The sequence below is a fragment of the Nymphaea colorata genome, chromosome 8 (assembly GCF_008831285.2).
Source record: "Nymphaea colorata isolate Beijing-Zhang1983 chromosome 8, ASM883128v2, whole genome shotgun sequence".
NCBI classification, from domain to species: domain Eukaryota; kingdom Viridiplantae; phylum Streptophyta; class Magnoliopsida; order Nymphaeales; family Nymphaeaceae; genus Nymphaea; species Nymphaea colorata.
In genome coordinates this window covers 11,003,371-11,026,723 of record NC_045145.1, presented here as the reverse complement: position 1 = coordinate 11,026,723, position 23,353 = coordinate 11,003,371, and the positions used below count along the sequence as shown (strand labels likewise).

Sequence of the window (23,353 nt, the reverse complement as noted above, 5' to 3'; positions counted from 1 at the left end):
TTAATCTAAAAATCGGATTCAGATTAAGAATTCAAATTTTGCATTTGGATATGGTATCGATTTTTCTTCATTCAGATTCAAATTTGAATATATAAGTATAAAAAAAAAGTAGATATGGTAAAGTATCACAGCAGCGATAACATTGCAGGTCGTGGCCCGATCATACTACCATCCACATACAGTAGGACGCCTCGACTAGTAATGGTGATGCGCACACGTGCCTGTTGCGTGTGCCTCACTGAGCCACACGCATCGCGGTGGTGCGCAACCGGTGCCTGAAGCGCACGGTTTAGGCATCTTATGCTTTTATCTTTCAAAATCCGTTAAATACTTTTCCTTCTTGTTTTTAACATTTTGTGTGCTTCAAGCATGTTATGTTTCATATTTCAAAACCTTATTGTTTTTAACATTTTTTTTCTTTATTTTTCAATGGGTTAAGAGAAAAGGGGCTCTGGGCGATCACCTTTTTATTTCCTACAAGGGCGGAGCCAGAAATTTTGATGGAATAATTTTTTTTTTAAAAAATACTAGGGGGCCCATGAGCCACCCCCTTTTCCTTATGCCCCATTAACTAAACTTTAACTAAAGATGTTTACGAGTGGAGTCAAAAAATTTTGTCTATGGAGTACTAAATATATAGGTAACAAATTTTCAATTGGTCTTAGGGCAATGACGGGGTTTCGTGGGGCTGATCCATATAATTGGACCAAAATCTACTCAGATCCAGCCATTAGAAACAAAGATTTAAAGTGGGCTGTGTGACTCATATGCCCCATGCAGCCCACACCGACCTCCGCCCCTAGAGGTGTCTAAAGAAGGGTAACAGCCTTGGTTGGCCTTGGCGCCAAGACCAAACCCCTCGCCTAAGTCAACTTAGGCGGCTGTGGACTCATGCCTAGTCCACGACTAAGCGTCGCTTAGGCGACATGTTAACAACTAAGTTCCAGAGTCATATACAACTGGAGGAGGAGTCTCTTTATAGTAGCAACCAGTGAGGAGTAAACTTGGACCTGAAGTTGGAAAAATCACTTTGTTTTTTATTAATTGCGCATCTTATAATAGGTAAATACTTCACAATGGCACGCTTAATGTAGCTTATCACAATGTTTATCTCTTAAAGACAGCGAATGTCTACTGTGGTGTAAAAGCTGCTTCTCCTATCTCACAAAAAGACAGTTTTCTGAGAGTTTGGCTTTTCCGCACTCCTTTCTTTACTTACAAAGTACAGCCATCATGATTTTTTATGGCTTACCACATGCGAATAGTTGTTTGGCCCAGTTGGCATAAGAGGCATATTGATCCCACATGATACACCTATCAACACCTCTTTGATATATTGCCTATAACAGAAACCTTTCTTGATTGTGCTTCTTGTTTTTTATATCAGCATTATGTAAAATTTTTATTATGGTCTTTTTCCCCGTTAGTTTTGAATTGTGCATATTTTAAGTAACTGTTTTTGCTTTCAAGGCTTAAAGCAGGTTCTGAGACTCTACTTGCAGATGTGGAAGCTGAGCTTGGTTGTAAGCTTGAAAACGTCAACTGGCTCCCAGGTTTCTTTGCAATTGCATCACAAATTCAAATTGCAAGGTCTAAGGTCTATTGTGAAGGAAAGGTAACATTGTGATCTTCTTGGACATGATTTTAGCTCATGTAGAAACTTGCTATAAAGACTAAGGTCTCAATCTTCTGTTTTTTTTTATGTATATATTTCACAAGTATGAATGAGATTAGAAAGCTTTTCAGCAAGGCATTTTCAATCTTTTTCTTTTGGATAGGGTTGAGTGATTTAGTCCAGCTGCAATCATGCTGGGTTCTTTGAGTCAGTGTGTCTCTAAGCCTATTCTTTTTTTGAGATATGCCAACATGTCTTCAATGGATTGGACAATGATAAAGGAGTCTTTAGAGAAAGATTAATAAAAAATTTAAAAACTTTATCTGATTCAAAAGAGTTGAAGAATTGAAGAGCTCATAATTCTCACAAAATGATGTAGATCAAATATGAATATTCCAGTTTATTCTGCTCCCATAGTACTTCAATATTTATGGTTATCAACATATGAAAAAATGTGGCATACACATCTAAATGGCTGCAGTAGAAAGCATTACGGGCATTTATTTGTATTGTGACGAAAACCACAAAGCTAAAGCATTATGGTTCCATCTTCTATCCATTATATTGATATGACATATATATATGTATATATATATATATATATATATATATATATGTATATATATATATATACATATATATATATATACATATATATATATACATATATATATATATATGTATATATATATATATATACATATATATATATATATATATACATATATATATATATATTTTTTTTTTTTAATATTTGCTAGGAGCTTGTATAGATTCTTTGGCTCTATCAAGATCCTTAAACAAATACACCCATAGTAGCTCCTTCTCTATCTACCGATTCTAATACCCTCACTATGCTCAATGAACATGTTTATCTCTCTTCTTGTTTTCGAAAAAACATAATTTTGAACAGGACTTGTCGTGGCCTTGACATCTTTTACAAGTCTTCATTCATTTGAAACAACTATAAACCTAAGGCCTCACATGTTTCTTGTATTTTTATTGCAAAAAGACTTTTTTACTGGAAATAATATTTTGAGATTTTGTCACCAAGATGAATTTTTCTTAATAACATCACAATATTATCATGAAAAGATGGTGTTATAAGTTTGGAGTAATGTTGTAAAAAATGTATTATAGCTTGTACTGATTCTGCTCAAATTAAGATATGTTAAAGAACACATCGTAAGTTGTAACATATTGTAAAAAATGTGAACTTTTAAAAAATAAGAAGATTTCAAAATCGCAAGATAACAAAATCAGAAAATACTTAAAAGAAGTTAATGCTGGAAAAATCATACTAGCTAAAAATGAAATAATAATATGGGTATCAAGAAACGTTGAATTGCATAAGGTAATAAACCATCAAATGCACAAGAATTCAGTTAGAAAAGCCACACGTGAACTTCTTGGTCTACTTCTGCCTATTTATGGCATGCATGATGTCCCTCTAGTTTCAACACCAAATTGTCCCCAGATGGATGTTTTTCCCTCCAAAATGCAGGTGCTTCTCATGTAATACTCATAAAAACGGGTAGAGGCTGAGCCATAATCATTTAAGAAACTAAAGGCTAAAGAGTAACATTTGGCAACTTTTGAAGTGCGCCAAGAGCATAAGGTACCATGTAATGTAATAATTGCATTGCAATATAAAGAGTGTAATCTACTTTCAGGGGCGTGTCTTGTGTTGTCCCATACCATGGTTAAAAAACACACACGTACACAAACACAAACACTCACACATATTTATATTATAACTAATGCATTTACCATATTGATTTTAATATTTCTTTTTTTTAATGTATGTTACTAAGTAGATTCTGTTGATTCAATTTAGATATATGTAATTGATGCTGCATCTGGAGCTGCTGTCACAGCATTAAATGTTTTGCCAGGGGATCACATTCTTGATCTTTGTGCTGCTCCAGGTAATTTATTTTGTTATATGACGATTCCATTCTACTATTTTTATGTTTCTTCAAAGATTTGTTGCTCCCCATCAATTCTCCTTTTTCAATTTCTGCAATTTAGCTGATTTTCACAATATGTTACAAAATGTAATAAGTTATACAAGTTCAGTGCAAAGGAAGATTATAACAGAATGTAATATGTGGTAAAAAAACATTTTTTTTCTTTGAAAATTTTAAAAAGGATAAAAAATATAGAAATTCAGTAAAAAATTAATTGTTGAAAAGTCATTTGCTAGAGTAAAAGACATTAGATATGAGAAGGCACATTAATTGAAAATATATGCTATGAGGACCTGCAGTTAATTAAATTAAGTTTAAAACTTACAATCTAAAGAGCATCTGTCGATGTTATAAATAACCTACAAAATTTACATGATTTTGAAAAAAAGGAGCAAAAATTCAAATTTATTGTTTTTTCAATAATAAATTTTTTTAATATATCTTAATTTTTTCATAGTTTGTTTTAACATTACCTGTTTTGGATTTTTATCATGTTTTTTGTAAGAATACAAAATTCTGATTTTGGTAGTTCTATTACTAGTTTTTACTTTTTAGTTTTTACTTTTAATTTTTAAATTCTCTGAATTTTCCTGCCTGAGAAATATATCACACAAAAAAAAAAATTGCGACAATGGTTTGAACATCTTAATCATGTTAAAGTGCATATCTAACAAAGAGGAACAAGATTATGAATTGTTTTGCATATAAAGCAAATGAAATTTGCATCCATGAAGCTAGCCCAAATAAGTTCTAACAGAAAAGCTACAAATAATAAATCTGTAGCAACTTCTAATACACAAGTACTTAATGTGATACATTATTCTTTCCTCATGATATTAAGTTTTAGTTTAAGGTCTAACTGTGTTATCCCATCAACTATTATGTAATGCTCTGTAGAAGATAATAAAAGAAAGGCACAAACTCATACTAGATTAATTGCACAAAATATTGCCAGAAGTCATCCATCGTGAGATGAAGATGGATCATCCTCATTGAAAATAGCCAGAAATTTGGCATGATGAGAGAAAGTTCATATATTACGTAAGATTTGATAAAACTATTATAGTGTATAACAGCATCAAATTTTTTATGCAATTGTGAATTAGAACAACTAATAATTTGATGTACTTTATTTTCTCATAATTGTCTAGTGATTGATTTATTGCATTTTTATAGTAGTTACAGTTTTAATCTATCGATGGATCAAAGATCTGAAAAAAAGGCCTGCCTGCCAATAACAGGGCTTTCTTAACCACACAAGTCCACGAATCATAAGAAGTATCAATACATGATAATTGGTAAACAAAAACTGTTTGTCTAAAGTGATGCAGGAAGCTAATATCAGATCAATGTTATTCTGTGCTGCAGACTTCAAATGAAAACAAATGCACTGTAGGATGTCTGGTATAGTTGTAACTTGTACAAGTATATAGTTTCTTGTTCCTCAAAGAATTTTACTATGAAAAGAACCCTAAAAAAACAAAGTGCATTGGCCTTTCTAAAATTATTGGTTCTCTTTTAGACGAGTTAAAAGAGCTAATTATATCTAGCTATTTTTCATCAGCTTTGGTCATACATTAATGGAAGGGTGAGAAATTTGTCATATTTTTCATCTTAAATGTATTGTTATTTGTTGGCGTAAACATGGATCAAAGTGGAGTACTGAATTGTGATCATGTAGTGCATGGTGGATTCTAAAGGCCAAAGCAACTTGTCAATAAAAACTATACTTTAAGTTCTTCAATGCACAGCCAATGCAAGCTCAAAGCTTAAGCAGTTATGACTTTCAGACCTGTTCAAGGTTCATCTGCATGTGGAAGCTCTACTGGCACCATGAAATATATATGCCAAAAGCCAAATTAACATATTGATGTCCAATTGTGGTTGACATTGAAGAGAAAGGAAACTGGCAACTTTAAGGGAAGCAAAATGAGCAGCAGTTCAATCACGTGGAAAATAGGAAGACATGAGTTGCAAATTTTCTGATCTACCATAGTAACTAATTTTTGGTCATTATCAAGCTTGCAACTACGTTCACTTACCTTTGTTTTGGTGAACTGTACTTCGAAGAAAGCCCCACAAACTAACTAAATAAGAAGAATTATGCTCATAAGCTATAGTGCAAAATAAAGTAATAGTTGTTGTTCAGTAACAATGAGTACAAGCATGATTAGATTACTTCAATCGGGACACCAGTTGTAAGCATGAAATTATCAATTCATTAGAAAATCAAAGAAAGAATTATAGTACTAAAGGTTTTAACATCGAGAGCAAAATGAAGACTAATATATAGCAAAAGATAACATATAGACTGTGTATCAGAACAAATTAATGAACCTATGGAGTTATGACTCAAATGACTACGCTATACTTGTGTCAAAGTTGAGTCTGATATGTATCTATAGTTGAGCCTGAAATCTCTTGACCACTGAATTTGCTGCACCTACATCCACACCAGAACCTGGTGCAAGTGGTACATGGGTGTGATAACCTTCTTAAAGAGTCTATTACATGGACTTGGACAATATCTTAAGCTGTTTTCTTTGCATATGAAGTGTGTTATCACTAACTTTCTCCAGACACCATCTGCATTGTGTTTAGCAGATTTTCTCTCAACTACGTTGCACATTTTTGTAACTTGCATTGACATTCATCCATTTAAATCTGCATAATTAAGCATGATCGAACCATTGAAGGCATGTTTTTTACATCTTTTGCTTGAGCTCCAGGCCAGCATCTGGTTGCCATATTTTCTCTATATCAGTTGCAAAGTTATGCATGCTTGCCGAACTTCTTGGCAGCTCAGGTTCGCTAACTGGAGTGGACATTGCAAAAAGCCGTCTGGCTGCATGCAGGACAATGTTGCAAAAATATGCATTGGGGGGTCGTTGTAGGCTTTTTGTAGCAGATGGAACAACCTTTTCCCTCTTGCCTTTGGGAACTTGCACAGAGAACCAACCAGTGATGGTAAAGGAGAAAAATTGTAGCACATGCTAACATGATACTTTTCTTTGCAGCAAGAGTTTAATACGCATTCAGCTAAAGATATCGTGCCTTTGCTGCATATGTCTTTCCCTTTACATGTTAACTTACTATGTCTAGGAATCAGAAAATGGTGATTATAGAGGAAAGAAAGGTGTTTATCAGGAATGGTCATCTAGAGTACCTTGGAGTGAAAGAAGAAAGTCTAAACACACTAATAGAATATCGAAAGCCAATACATGTGAATTGATCTTCTATGGAAAGCATTCTGGAGTAATTGGACTAAGAAAGGAGCAGCTGTTTCAAACTGGAAAAGAAGAGGCTAATGATGGTGGATATGACAAGGTATGCTATCTTCCATGGTCATCTGGAAACACCATGTCATTTCGGTATTGGTTTTTGTATCCCTCTCGCTTCACAGTTCACTCAATTGTTAATTGTTTAGATGAAGCACTTAAGATGCCTCTGATATTAATAAAATACCCACCTTATGTAGAACAGGTAAAACAAGTTGCCATGCATGATTCTTTTCTCTTTCTAAGGAAAATGCATCCTTTTGTATTCAAGATCTCCACTGATTTGGCAGCATGTTTCCTATAAACTGGTGAACTAAAAGCTTTAAAGATATCTCACTTTTGAGAGAACTTCCAAAAAATAGAATTCCAGAATGACACCATGTGGAGTTTCAACCATGCCCACAAATATTGCGATATTTTCGAAAATTTCGCGATATTAACGAAAAAAACAAAAGAAACGATAAAAACTGGGAAATATTACAATTTTTTGAAAAAAAGTTAAAAATAATTTTATAACAATTTATCACGATTTTTTCACAATTTTTGCATTTATTTTTTCTTTCACTTTCTGTTTTTTATTTTTTTCAACTTTTGTTTCATTGTGTTATTTCCTCTTGTTTTAAGTATTTAACATGACCTCCTAAATGCAATACAATATTTATTGGTTTTTCATTTCTTGTATTTTACCGAACATTTTGATTTTTTAATTTAAAAAAAAAATCCGAGATTTTCCAGAAATTTTCCTTAAAAAAAAATTGTCGATAAATACATGAGAAAAACCTCGCCAATAAAAGCCCGAGAACGATATTTGTGGCTATAGTGTCAACATAGAAAAGTTCATGGCCAACCATACAAAGAAGTACAGTGTTAACTTAGTGGAGAAAGGAGAAAGTGGAGTTGTAAGGAGGAAGGAGAAGGAGAAAAAGGAAGAAGAAGGGAACCCATCTGCAGCAGGAGGAGTAGTGGCTGCATGGTTCGACCATCAGGAGGGAGACAGAAAGAAAAGATCCAAAAAGTGAATCATTTTACAGTTTATGAAAAGTTTCTTTTTGATATTTTATGCTTTTACTTTTGAAGTTATCTTTTTATTACAATTTACATGAAGAGGATTATTTTACAATTTTCAAAAAGCTTCTTTTTGCTTTTAACTCTCTCCCTCTCTCCCACACACACAAAAACACATGCACAAACATATCATTGCTGCACCTACACCCAAGCTTTCTCAAGAAGTGTCACCTGCACCCTAAATCCATTTCGGATGAAAATTAGAAGTTTTTTTTATTAGTTTATGCCTAAGGAACTCAGTAGCAGCTTCTCACGTTCAATGGGGGCATATGTTTGTGTTATTTTATTAGATACTTGCTTTATTGGATATACATTATAGGTATTGAGGTTCAGCCTGATTTAGATTTGGATACTAAAACCAATGCAGAAGTGCTGTTGTATGTTTGTTGTGACACATTCACCAAGCCCGTTACCAACTAAGTTGCATTCAGTGGTTCTCGGATTGATTTTTGGCTTTAATTGAATTTTCACTATTGATTGAACCTGAAATTATGTGTTTCTGTTGCACGATGCAGGCTTGGATGACATATTGACATCCCTATGGCCATCATATGAAAATGAGGATTTTGTTTGAAATCTACTTTCATAAGGTGAAAAAGATCTGGGTGTCTGTATATTCAGGGTGAACAATTGTTTTGTTGAATAATGCATGAAGTTCATGAACATTTACTTCAGGGGTGCAATAATGCTTTGAATCGATGCTGTTAATTCTCTAGAGGGACAAGAATAGCTTTGCTACCTCTGTTGGACTAGTATTTTGTGGTGTTTGTGTAATTTAGTACTTGTCTTTCCATTCTTGCTACATAGCAGTAGCATTATACCTTTAGGCTAGCTGTGAGTTGCCTTATCACGGTTGCTAGAATGAAGAATTTTAGGTGACTTATGTTCTCTGTTCTTCTATCTCTGTCCTTTATCATCATTGTACGTATTTATTTTTTCTGTGTGTTTCTATTCATTTGTTAGGTCTTGGTTGATGCTGAGTGTACACATGATGGTTCTGTTAAGAACATCCTCAAGTTTGAAGATTGGGGATGGGACACTCCTCAAAGAAGACTGTTGGATGCAGAAAGAATTGGTTCATTGACTCGACTCCAGGCAAAATATGTTGAATCCCTAGCCGTATCTATCAAGAGATTTTAAATTGATCATATTTTAGTTACAGGTTTTCACCTGCTGAATTAACATTCCTATGATCCTTATTTATGTTTTCAAATTACTGATGCTGAAGTGCTTTAGAAAAGACATGTGAGCCTTAAGAACAGCCCCAAGGGATTCCTGAGTTATGAGGAGATATTGGTTCCCATTTGTTACTGATCTGATTGGCAAATCCAACCCTCTTCACGAGTTTGCGTGGCCCTTGCCTGTCAGTACAGAAAAGAGAAATATGAACTTGCAGTGCTATCCATTTTGTATTTTAATTATTTGAGGTTTCCTTTTTTAAAATGTAATTGTCAACTTCGATTAGTTTAAAGTTTAAACTCTAAAGAAATAATGCAGCAAGGCTATAATCCGTTATGTGACCTGGTAAAATAGGAAGTACAACAGCTAGGAGGCACTTCTACGAAAAGTCAGTAAAAAAAATTAGTAAAGCATCAGTACCACGTTGGTGCAAGATGTGTCATCCGGAATTGGAAAGGCTTTCATGGACGAAGTGTGCAGGCATCAAAGGAGATGGGTATTAATATTGACGCAATTTTTAAGGTAGTGGGCGGGATTCAATAGTTGCTTTTATGAATCATACAGAAATTAGTGACGTTGTTTTTATGCACCAAGGATTGTTTTATTAGTTGAGCCAATTCGAGTTGGACTCAGACTGGTTCGACAAAACTCAACTCGAACTTGACTAATCTATTAACAAGTTGATCAGTTAGAGCTCTACTTTAAGGTCAAGCTTTTTAATGAGTCCATAGTTCAAGTTTATGTAACTTGATTCGTTTCAACTCAAGATCCAGTGACATCCGGCAAAACCCTTCCACCTTCCAAAAAGTGAAGAAATGGGACCGGAAGAATCAAAATCATGGAGAAGCCGATCCCACTTAAACGAGTTTTTTGCTGGCTGAAGTATGCAAACTTTGTCATAAAATAAACGAGTTTAGATGAGTTGAGTTTGAGCCGATCTTGACTTACGCTTTGTTTGGTTGGAGGGAAAGGAAGGGATGGAAAGGGAGGAATGGGAAGGGAAGGAAAGGGAAGGGAAGAGAAAGGGAAGGGAAAAGAATGGAATGGAAAGGAATGGAAAGAGTTGATTAAAAAGTTTGTTTGGATAGAAAGGGAAGGGAAATGAATGGAATTGAAAAAAAGACTAAATAGCACATGAATTTAGAAAGAAGGGGAAGAAAAGGAGAGGTAGTGTGGGAATAAAAAACTCTTCCACTTACATTTCTTTCCTTTCATTCCCAATCCGTCTGATTTGAGAGGGAAGGGATTTACACTAGACAATCCCTCCCTTTCCTTTCCTTTCCCTCCCCTTGCTGCCAAACAGATTTTGCCCCTTTTTCTACATTTCTCTCCTTTCTAATTAGCCAACCAAACAAAGAAGTGATTGCTCAATCCCTCCCTTTCCCTCCTACCAAACAGGCCTTTAAAGCTCCAATTAGGAAATATGGGTGACGTCTGTCACCGTTATAGACATATTATACTTATACACCTTCATCCCTGTTTGCATTAGCTGCCGACTAAAGCAGCCACCATGCAATCTATGCATCGAGGAGATAAAGTACTGGAAGGTTTACATGAAGCAGATAAATGGGAGCCTAACTGAACTCTGTAATTACTCCCTCGGTGGACTGTCTTGTTTTCTCTATGCTTGTTTCATGTTCATCTCAAAAGAACAAAAACCTTGGAGGATATCAATCCAATCCTAGTTTTATTTTGAAGAACTGAGTCTTTTATTCTTAACAACTTCTTCTAGGAGGTTGTATCAGGAGGGTCCGAGCTTTATAAGGAAAATACATTTTCAAACCTTTATGTAGCACTAAGGGGTATAACTCAAATGGGTGGGTGGGAGGCCCTTGTTCGGTACATCAACAGTTCGACCCATGGGGGACTATGCTTCTGTACCAAAAAAAAAGAGTGCAGCTTGAGACTCTTAGATAAAAGGGGAAGGAAGGAGCTTTTGCTCTCATTCTAACCGTGGAATAACCTCCTACTCACCCAAAACCTATATATAGAAGGAAACTGAACAGCCGTTTCTTGTCTTAATTGATGGTGCTGCAACTTACGATCTGTTTATCTGCACCACAGAGATCTCTATGTGTTTCTTGCCGATTGAGATTCTATTGGGATCTCAAACATTTAACATTAAACAAGATATTATTAAAATTGTTGTTATAATCATCATTATTATTATTATTACCAAGCTAAATATCAAATTATGACAAGGTGTACCAACTTATAACATTCAAAAGTATTTGTCTCAATAGAAAAACTCTCCTTCGAGAAAGCAAATAAATTTACAAAAAAATTCATACATTACCAATGGGATAACTTCACTAGTTATGATATGTCCTTAAAGAGTTTGGTACACCTAATTGGGTCAGTGAATGGTAGGCAGTCAGACGCTGGTTTAAGTTTTTTATGCTTTTTAGAGGAAAAGAAAAACCAGCGACTCAGATCTGAATCCAAATCGAATTTTTAAGTTACATCCGAACCAGATTACAATATGAACCCACTTTCAAAATGTCCTGACATTGGACATAGTATATATATATATATATATATATATATATATATATATATATATATATATATATATATATATATATATAAATCCGATCCAAACCCAAATCCTATTGGGATATTAATTTAATCTGAATCCCATAGAATGTCATTTCTCAAATATAAATCAAAATTTCTTAATTGGATGTTAATTTTTTTCTTTTTGGAACTGCTAAATTTTTTCCTTTTCAAAGCAGTTCAGTCGGAAGTCAGATTTAAATTGAATTTATTGACATCTTCATTGTAAGATCCAATACTTGGTGCATATGATCAGGTTTAATCATTCGATGGTGGCTTGTCTAATCTTATCTTTTCATAAGATAATACTGTCATATCTATGTGGCTATGTCACTGTCCATTAACCAAAGTGATTAATTAAGAAAGCCCTTGAAATTTTACCCAAATACACACTTACATTTTCTCCCATATCGGATAAGTTTAAGCTAATTATGCATGTCAAAAAGCTTTGTTGTAAATAGGGTTCAAGAATATAAGTACAAGTAATTTATATGCAGTTCATGCGATTGCATACAACGACAACAAAAGATCCTAGTAGGAGATGTTTTCCTTGGTTAATATCATACACATCCACAAATGCATCAAAAAAATGAAAAATTTCTGAATATCTATTCACGTATACGCAGTTTCTACAATTAAATACAAAAAATGTATTAATTTATCTGAATCTTTAAGCTAGTTAGCTAGTTACAGTAAAAGAAGAAACCCGCTGTATCTACTAAACTTTGCAATACTTGCAAAAAAAATAAGAACAAGTTTCTATAATTCCATAGACGAAAGCTTAGTATCCTTCTAGGAGCTGTTTCCTGTATTGACATCAGACACACGTGCCAATGAGAAAAGATAACAAAAAATTTTTCGAGTATTGGCACCACCAAATTCTCCTACCTAGCAGCGCATCTTCTTTGGCCACTTCACGTCTGCTTCTTCTTCTTCACGATTATCAGTAGGTGGAGGTAGGTTAAGGTCAATATTTAGAGGCTTCTTTCTGCCCATATTGTTGGTCAGCCACCTGTGCAAGGTCATATGTTCACCCAAAGCCTGGTCAGTTGGGAACCACCTTCGACAGATTGAGTACTCATGGTGGCCCATCAAGACTGGGCGTTTCTGAACTGCACACCCACCAGCGTCAGAGCACTGCATCTTGCATCAGCTACTATGGCCGCTTAGTGCTTGAAACGAATGAAACTGACGATGGCATTTCTTCCACTCGTACATCCTCATCGCCGTAATGGAAACTGCATATTCATTGTGCTTGGCATCCATGCTTGGAGTTGGAGAAGGAAGCATGAAAACACCAGTTCCGATGCAAAAATGCTAGGGGAATGCCTCCATCTATTACTTGTAAAAATTGAAGGAAGTGTGGGAAGACCGGTCAGTTAATGAAGAGAAGAGTTTAAGGAGTTTGATGGTCATAGCTCTAGTGGGATCAAGAAGGACGGTAGGAGCTAGTTGCTCTTTGATTGCCTATTTGATCTCTTCACTTCTATTAGTCAGTTACGCCATTATTAGTTGCTTAGATACTATGTTTGGGAGAGTCTCTGTGACACTAAATTAGCAAGATAATTATCATCTCTTATCAGTTTATGTTACCGCAATAATCACACTGCTGCCCAAGCAGCTTCATAAACGGGTTTCATCACTATATTGAAGATAAAAGCAACCTTAGGGTGACCACTTACGAAGAAGGAACTAGATATTAACTCGAGAGGTTATATATCAACAATGATAGCTAGCGGCGCATGAGAAGAAAACACAAAGTTTTTTGAGTATTGGTACCACCAAATTTTTATACCCATCAACGCATCTTATTCGGCCACTTCACATCTGCTTCTTATTCTTCACGATCATTAGCAGGTGAAGGTAGGTTAAGGTCAATATCCAGAGGCTTCTTTCTGCCTACATTGTCGGTTAGCCACATGTACAAGGTCATATGTCTATCTAGAGCCTTGTCAGTCAGGAAGCACCTTTCGCAGATAGAGCATTTGTGGCGGCCCACTGAGACAGGGCGCTTCTGAACTGTACACCCACCAATGCCAAAGCACTGCATCCTGCATCAGATACTATGGCCGCCTAGTACTTGAAATGAACAAAACCGGCGACGACACTACTTGCACTCGTACATCCTTGTCATCGGAGGTGGAACTCCAGATTCATCGTGCTTGACATCCATGCTTGGAGTTGGCGATGGAAGCATGAGAACACCAGTTCCAATGCAAACATGCCATGGGATTTTCTCTATCTGGTACTCATAAAAATTGAATGAAGCTTGGGAAGACCAATCAATTAAGGAAGAGAAGAGTTGAAGGAGTTTGATGGTTAGGGCTCTAGTGGGATCAAGTAGGATGGCAGAAGCTATTTGCTCTTTGATTGCCTATTTGATCTATTCACTTGTATTAGTAAGTTATGCCATTATTAATTGCTTAGATACTACATTAGGGTAGGTCTCTCTTACACTAAATTAGCAGGATGATTATAATCTCTTATCAGTTTATGTTATTATAATAATCACATTGCCGCCCGAACAGCTTCCTAAATGGGCTTGATATTGATTCAAAAGTTAAGGTCATCACATTCTTGAAGATAAAGTAGCCTTAGGGCAACCACTTACCAAGACAGCACTAGATATTTACTTTAGAGGCATGTTCAGGTTATAAATCAACAATGATAGCTCGTGGCGCATGAAAAGATAACAAAAAGCTTTATGAGTATTGGCATCACCAAATTCTCATATCCTTATTCGGCCACTTCACGTCTACTTCTTTTTCCCCATGATCTTCACGAGGTAGAGGTAGGTTAAGGTCAATGTCCAAAGGCTTCTTTCTGCCTACATTGTCGGCCAACTGCCCGTACAATGTCATCTATCCACCTAGAGTCTGACCAGCTGAGAAGCACCTTCCGCAAATAAGGCACTCGTTGCCAACCAATGTCAGAACACTGCATCTTGCATCGGCTATTATGGCCGCCTAATGCTTGAAATGAACGAAACCGGTGATGATACTTGTTGCACTCATACATCATCATTGCCGACGGCGGAAATGCAGATTCATAGTACTTGGCATCCATGATTTGAGTTGGAGAAAGAAGCATGAGAGCACCAGTTCCATTGCAAACCTCCTGAGGGATTGCCTCCATTTGTTACTCATAAAAATTGAAGGAAGCTTGGGAAGACCAGCCCATTAAGGAAGAGAAGAGTTGAAGGAGTTTGACGGTTGGAGCTCTAGTGGAATTAAGAAGGATGGTAGAAGCTAGTTGCTCTTTGATTGCTTATTTGATATCTTCACTTGTATTAGTCAGTTATGTCATTATTAGTTGCTTAGATACTACATTTTGGAAGGTCTGTGTGACACTAAATTAGCAAGATAATTATAATTTCTTATCAATTTATGTTATCATAATAATCACATTGCCGCCCAAGCAGCTCTCTAAATGGGCTTGATGTTGATCCAAAAGTTAAGGTAATCACTTTCTTAAAGATAAAGCAGCCTTAGGGCGACCACTTACCAAGAAGGCACTACATATTTACTTTAGAGGCTTGTCCAGGTTATAGATCAACAATGATAGCTAGCGGCGCATGAGATGATAACCAAAAGCTTTCTGAGTATTGGCACCACCAAATTCTTATACCCAGTAATGCATCTTATTCGGCCACTTCACGCCTGCTTTTTCTTCTTCATGATCAACAACACGTAGAGATAGGTTAAGGTCAATATCCAGAGGCTTCTTTTTGCCTACATGGTCGGCCAACCGCCTGTACTTGGTCATATGCCCACCCAGAGACTAGCCAATCGAAAAACACCTTCCGCAGATAGAGCACTCATGGCGGCTCACCAAGACCCGGCGCTTCTGAGCTGCACGCCCACCAACATCAGAACACTGCATCTTGCATCGACTACTATAGCCGCCTAGTACTTGAAACGAACGAAACCGGTGATGATACTTCTTGCACTCGTACATCCTCGTCACCGAAGGCGGAACTGCAGATTCATCGTACTTGGCATCCATAGTTGGAGTTGGAGAAGGAAGCATGAGAACGTCAGTTCCATTGCAAACCTGCCGGGGGATTGCCTCCATCTGTTACTCGTAAAAATTGAAGGAAGCTTTGGAAGACCAGTCGATTAAGGAAGAAAAGAGTTGAAGGAGTTTGATGGCCAGAGCTCTAGCGGGATCAAGAAGGACAGTAGAAGCTAGTTTCTCTTTGATTGTCTATTTGATCTTTTCACTTGTATTAGGCAGTTACGCCTTTATTAGTTGCTTAGATACTACATTTGGGAGTCTCTGTGATAAATTAGCAAGATAATTTTAATCTCTTATCAGCTTATGTTACCCTAATAATCACATTGCCGCCCAAGCAGCTTCCTAAATGAGCTTGATGTTGATCCAAAAGTTAAGGTGATCACTTTCTTGAAGATAAAACAACCTTAGGGTGACCACTTTCCAAGAAGGCACTAGGTATTTACTTTAGAGACCTGTCCAGGTTATAGATCAACAATGATAGCTAGTGGCATATGAGAAGATAACAAAAAGTTTTCGGAGTATGGGCACCACCAAATTCTCATAACCAGCAACACATCTTATTCGGCTATTTCACGTCTATTTCTTATTCTTCACGATCATCAGCTGATAGAGATAGGTTAAGGTCAATATCCAGAGGGTTCTTCGTGCCTATATTGTCAGCCAACCACCTGTACAAGGTCATATGTCCACCCAGAGCCTTATCAGTCGGGAAGCACCTTCCGCAGATAGAGCACTCGTGACGGCCCACCGAGACCGGCTGCCTATACAAGGTCATAGGTCTACCCAGAGCCTGGTCAGCCGGGAATCACCTTCTGCAAATAGAGCACTCATGGCGACCTACTGAGACCAAGCGCTTCTGAACTGCGTGCCCACCAACGTCAGAACACTACATCCTTGCATAAGCTATTATGGCCGCCTAGTGCTTGAAACAAACGAATCCAGCATTGACACTTCTTGCACTTGTACATCTTCATCGCCGAAGGCGGAACTGCAGACTCATCGCACTTGGCATCCTTGCTTGGAGTTGGAGAAGGAAGCATGAAAATGTCAGTTTCGATGCAAACCTATTGAGAGTTTGCCTCCATCTGTTACTCGTAAAAATGTAAGGAAGCTTTGGAAGACCAGTCGGTTAAGGAAGAGAAGAGTTGAATGAGTTTGACGGTTAGAGCTCTAGTGAGATCAAGAAGGACGGTAGAAGTTAGTTGCTCTTTGATTGCCAATTTGATCTCTTCACTTATGTTAGTCAGTTATGCCATTATTAGTTGCTTAGATACTACATTTGGGAGGGACTCTGTGACACTAAATTAACAAAATATTTATAATCTCTTATTAGTTTATGTTACCATAATAGCAGCTTCCTAAATGGGCTTAATGTTGATCCAAAAATTAAGGTCATCACCTCCTAAACGCGCTTGATGTTTGGATGCAGTTCTAGTTTTTTTAGGTATTTATTTATTATTATTTTATTTTGGATCCAAATCCAATGATCTGTCTTTAGGCTATATAGATATGTTTGGAGATCCATTTGTAATTAGCTTTCAGTTAATAAAAACAGAAATTAGAAAACTGAAGCATGAAATTCCATTTTTACCGGCACCTGCTCTCCGCCTCCATTGGAGTAAAGATCTACACATTAGGGTAAGAGAGGACTTCTCTCTTCTGATCCCACATCAACGCGTAACTAACCTAGGGGGAATTGAAGGAGATGTAAAAGGAAAATTAAATGCAAATGACCATTAGGGTCTTCATTAACTCAAAGCTAATTACAAATGAGGCTTTAAACATCTTTATGTAGCCTGAAAACATATCCTTGGATCTAGATCCGAAACAGAGTAAGAATAAATAAAATCTTAAAAATACAAGAACAAGTTCCAAATAAAATAAAATAAAAAATAAAAACCCAAATTCAAAATTTTTTTTGTCATGCTCTGTTTCTCTCTCAAGAGGGCATGACTGTATACGACCATGCCACTCTTGATTATTAACAAGTTCAGATGCCAACGAAAATTGGTTTGAAAGGCATTTAACTTGCTAAAACTGATTGGAGGTGAAAATATCACCATATCTTCAAATTCAAACTTATTTAAGCATTACCTGAGTTACAACAAAATTTGTTTCTAACATACATATATCCAGCAGAATTTTAAGTCGGAAAGGTTCCAGATGTTGGTTGATAGGTAAATGCAAAAAATCCGTTGCTGAAAGTACTAAAGACTGTCGCTAAACACACCTGAAAAACTTTGCTTCACCATAAAAAAAAGAAAAGAAAAAATGTTTGTTAATGCTCCTCTAACGACAATATTTTAACACCACATTTTTTTATTTTTAGTTGTTCGGCTGAAGGAGAACTCTGCTGATGCTACTCTCACAACTGTTTTTTAGTGTTGGATATTTTATTTTTTGTCATCTCTTCCTTACATACACCAACATCCAAAACTTCCTTATATATATATATATATATATATATATATATATATATATATATATAAACTTGTATCTTAGTAGACATAGAGGTTCCAAGAAAGCTGCAAGCACATAGAAAGAACAACACCTACAGATCTAAACCCGAAAAAATATATTTGCTCAGAACTTGACCTAACCCTCCCGTCAGGCATTGCCGCGTTGCCTTGCTCACGGATTGTACTCTTAATTACGCATCACCAGGATGTCAAACATATGTTATATATATATATATATATAGGAAGGTGCACTTGACCGAGGAGTATTTCATGTTACTACCCAAATAAAATGCAAAACTCCTACTCAAATCCTCATTCCCCCTATGGTACATAGCCTTAGAGGCATCAGAAATTCTGAGATCATAAGACCTTATATCCTATGATTTCGTATATGTGATTGCTAACAAGTATTTAAAATATATTTTAAAGATTACACCATGCATTTGTGGAAAGTGAGACTTGAAATCTATGCATTGCAAGTGAGATTCATTGATTTAACAAGTTGATCAGTTAAATGTATATCTTACCACTTAGATGAAAGCCGAAATTCCTACCTAAACCCTTGTCTCCTTATGACACATAGCCTTTGGGGCACAAGATATTCTGACATTATAAGACCTCATATCTTAAGATTTCGTACATGTTATTTATAACAAGTATTTAAAATATATTTTAAAGATTACACCATGGATTTGAAGACGTGGTGGCAGATTCCTCCCCCCTTTTGACTTGAGATTCACTAATGTAAGACATGACGGTGGTCTTAGATCTACTGCCCTCAACTCCATAATTTGTTACAACAAGAGATCTTAGATCCACTGTCCTTAAATCCATAATTTGTTACAAAAATAGATTTAAATTCATGCTTATTGGCAGCGGCGGAACCAGAAAAATTTGTCAAGGAGTATTAAGTGTAAAATTTCAAACTTTTTAAAGGACATCAATATGTAAATGAGACAACTTGCTTCGAAATATCAATATAAAACTGAGAGGATTTTTGGAATTTGTGTAGGCAATTGCCCACATGCAGCCCACACCTACCTGGCCGTTGCTTAACGGTTATTCGGAACAGCAGCAAAAGGAGCTGAAAACTGTGTTGAGTAAGAAGGTGTGGGGATTTGTGTCGCTAGTCCGTGGGTGACTGGATCTGACCGACTGAGAATCTATGTAGCTATGTAGATATGGACATCAGTGGCGGAACAGCACTATCCAGAAACATTGGGCACATATACACAAGAGACAAAATATTTAAAGTTATTGATTAAAAATAAAAAAATCTTAAAAATAAAAAACAAAGGAAAGGACGTCTAGTCACATGCTTTCCATGACAACAACCAACAAGATAGTCATGTGGCTCATACGTACATTACATGATAAAAAATGGTCCCATTTTCAGGGGTCATCTCTCTCTTTATATTTGTCCACATATCAAGTACAAGTTGCTTACTTCTTACCGGGGACACCTTGAAAAAATGACATATATTTGCCAACTCTAACTATCAGTAAGGCTGGTGTGGGCCACTGCCTACACGGACCTTTGAAAATTTATATTATGATGGAGTTGAGCCCGCGTCCAACCACATGCGGTGTTCACACCAGACCCGGGATAGTGCTCCATGCGTATCCAAACCACTAAATTTTAAATTTAAATTTTTTGAGGAGCACTAATATGTAAATGAGAAAAATTACTCATGACAATCAATATAAAAACAAGAAGCCTTTTAGAATCAGAGTAGACAATTGCCCACATGTAACTCGCACCTGTCTTTGCATATGATCCCAAATGAATCAACTGATTCAATTCCATAGCCGCTTCAAGAGTGCCCACATGTCAATGATATGATATGTCCTTAAAGGGTTTGGCACACCTAATTGAGCCAGTGATTGGTAGGCAGTCAGTAACTGATTTAAGTTTTTATACGTTCAGAGAAAAACAAAAACCACCAACTCCGATCTGAATCCAAATCCATCTTTTAAGTTACATCCTAACCACATTACAATATGAACCAACTTTCAAAATGTCTTCACATTGGATATATATATATATATATATATATATATATATATATATATATATATATATATATATATATATATATATATATAATTAAATCTGATCCAAACCCAAATCCTATTGGGATATTTATTGAAATCCAAATCGAATAGAATGCCATTTCTCAAATATGAATCGAATTTCTTAATCGGATGTAAATTTTTTTTTTTTTGTAACTGCTAGGTTTTTTTTCCTTTTAAAAGCAGTTCAGTAGGAACTCAGATCTAAATTGAATTTATTGACATCTTCAATGTAAGATCCAATACTTGGTGCATATGATCAGGTTTCATCATCCGATTAGTGGCTTGTCTAATCTTATCTTTTCATAAGATAATATTGTCATATCTATATGGCTATGTCACTGTCCATTAAACAAACTGATTAATTAAGAAAGCCCATGAAATTTTATCCAAATGCACACGTACATTATCTCCCATATTGGATAAGTTGAAGCTAATTATACACGTCAAAAAGCTTTGTTGTAAATAGAATTCAAGAATATAAATACAATTATTGCTTGACTAAGTTATGTTTCACCAACTCATTATGGATTTGTTTTTTTACTATAACCTTTTTTGGATGAGCATGAGGAGTATTTTATCTTATCACTCAGATGAAAGCCGGAACTAGTACCCAAACCTACGAATCGTAATGGTATATAGCCTTGGGGGTAGGGATGTCAATAGATCAAATTCGGATTGGATATATCTTTAATCATATCTGCTTTTTCGAATATTCACAAATTCAGATTCGAATAAATAAAATTCATGATCCAAATTAGAATCCGAATTTTGAACTGGATTTTGTTAATTTTCAAAACTTAATAGCATTAGATACATGATACTTGTCTAAAAACGAATCCAATCCGAATCTGGTCGGATATTTATACATGTCCAAATCTGAATCTGAATCCTACCTAATGTCATTTATTAAATCCGAATTCAATTTGATTTCTTAATCGGATATTAATTTTTTTTTCATATTTAATTTTTTTGAATCAGATCAGTCGAATATCCAATTCAAATTGTATATATTGGCATCCCTACTTGAAGGCATCAGATTCTGATATCATAAGACCTTATATCTTATGATTTCGTATATGTGATTTCTAACAAGTATTTAAAATAATATTTTAAAGATTACACCAGGGATTTGTGGAAAGTGCGTCTTGAAATCTATGCATCGCAAGTCAAAGTCCTTTTCCGCTTTGACTTTAAATTCCTTGATTCTTTTGACTTGAGATTCACTAATTTAAGACATGACGGTGGTCTTAGATCCACAGTCTTGAACTCCATAATTTGTTGCAACAATTTTCTAGAACATTCTTCATCAGAAGGGGCAGTTATGTACATAAATGACAAATATTTAAAGGTATTGATTAAAAAAAAAAAAAAAATCTTGAGGAACTGCCCACACCAGCTCCGCCTGAGGTATCAGGTGGATTTTTTTTCCCTTTTAGGGGTATTTTTGAAGATTTTTCAGAGTATTAGCCCTTGGACATTATTTTTCGAATTGTGCCGTTTATTTTTTTACTAGAGACCTTGCGGTAAAATGTTGTGTTAATATAATAATGCGTCTTCAATAATAATAAAAAAAAAAGAAATGACAGCTAGTCACATGCTTTCCATGACAACAACAACAAGGTAGTCTTGCCGCTCATGCATACATTACATGATAAAAAATGGTCCCAATTTTAGGGGTCATCTCTTTGTATTTGTCCACATATCAAGTACAAATTGTAAGGCTGGTGTGGGCCACTGCCCACTGACTTTTGAAAATTTATATCATGATGGAGTTGAACCACATATCAAGTACAAATTGTAAGGCTGGTGTGGGCCACTGCCCACTGACTTTTGAAAATTTATATCATGATGGAGTTGAACCTAGGTTCAACCCACGCGGTGTCCACACCAGACCCAGACTAGTGCCCCATATGTTCAACCCATGCGACGTCCACACCAGACCCAGGCTAGTGCCCCGTATGTACCCAAACCACTAAATTTTAAAATTTAAAATTTAAAATTTTTAAGGAGTACTAATATGTAAATGAAAAAAATTACTCATGAATATCAATATAAAAACAAGAAGCTTTTCAGAGTTAGGGTAGACAATTGCCCACATGTAGCGCACACCTATTTATGCCTCTGATCCCAAATGAATCAACTGATTAAATTCCACAGCCACTTTAAGAGTGCCCACATCTGAATGTCTTCAATGTCAGCTGACCGAAGAAGGGGAAGGGGTAGAGCAATTTAAAAAAAAAAAAAAATTAAGGGAAACCAATATGTAAATGAGAAAAATTGTTCAAAAATATCAAATATGAAAAGAAGAAGTCTTTAGGGTCAGTCAAACAAAAATTGTTCAAAAATGTCAAATATGAAAAGAAGAAGTCTTTAGGGTCAGTCAAACAATTACCCACATTCAGCAAACACCTACATGTGTCGCTGATCCCAAGTAAATCAACCGATTCAATTCCATGATCCATTCAAAAGTGCCAGATGTCTTTGTTAAACTATTTATTTGATAGTCTTTTAGAGATTTGTGAATAAAATATATTCTTTATTACTCTTTTTAAAAAAACAATTTACCCTTATGCCCCTTATTGTAGGCTAGTAGCTGGTCTCATTTTTGAGCCACTAGACCTAACATGGAGACTAGTTCGATCCAATTTACTGGGTCGATGGCCCAATATGGTCAAAGAGAGGAATCTGCAATCACACATGATGGTGGATCGTTGATTAGAGTTCAATTGCCCACATGTACCTCACACCTGCCTGCCTCCACCTCGTACCTCAAGTGGATCAACTGATTCAATCTCTTGGCGAATTCAAGACTGCCTCATGTCATTTTTAAACTGTGTTTTGATAATTCTTTAGAGATTTGTAAATAATATATATTTTCCGTTTATTCTTTCAAAAAATAAACAAATTTACCATCATGCCCCTGACCGCTACTACCCACAAGATGAGTTTTGGAGCCACTAGACCAATTGGTGTCCTGGCCTGACCCGATCCAGTTTATTGGATCCACGGCCCAAGATGGTCAAAGAGAGAAATCTGCAGACACATGGGGAGGTGGATTCTCGAGGGTTCATAGTCCACTTGGGGAAGAAGAAGACAGAACTGTTTGTTTTTGCTTGTCCCAAGACCGTAAGTAATAAA

General features: G+C 35.9%; 1 protein-coding gene across 1 annotated transcript; it reads left to right on the top strand.

Moving 5' to 3' along the window:
- Window positions 1-669: 669 nt before the first annotated feature.
- LOC116259526 (uncharacterized) lies at window positions 670-12,895 on the top strand. The gene is made up of 7 exons (XM_031637387.1): window positions 670-749; window positions 1,471-1,615; window positions 3,453-3,543; window positions 6,350-6,552; window positions 6,688-6,912; window positions 8,892-9,003; window positions 12,672-12,895. The coding sequence occupies exons 1-7, from the start codon at window positions 670-672 to the stop codon at window positions 12,893-12,895; spliced, it is 1,080 nt and encodes a 359-aa protein (XP_031493247.1).
- Window positions 12,896-23,353: the final 10,458 nt, after the last annotated feature.

Excerpts from the sequence above, each read along its gene's own strand:
- LOC116259526 (XM_031637387.1), top strand. The coding sequence starts at position 670 with ATGACGGGGTTTCGTGGGGCTGATCCATATAATTGGACCAAAATCTAC. Across the intron at positions 6,553-6,687 it reads CAGAGAACCAACCAGTGATG|GAATCAGAAAATGGTGATTA; the intron begins GTAAAGGAGAAA and ends TACTATGTCTAG. Across the intron at positions 9,004-12,671 it reads GTTGGATGCAGAAAGAATTG|CCACCTGTGCAAGGTCATAT; the intron begins GTTCATTGACTC and ends ATTGTTGGTCAG.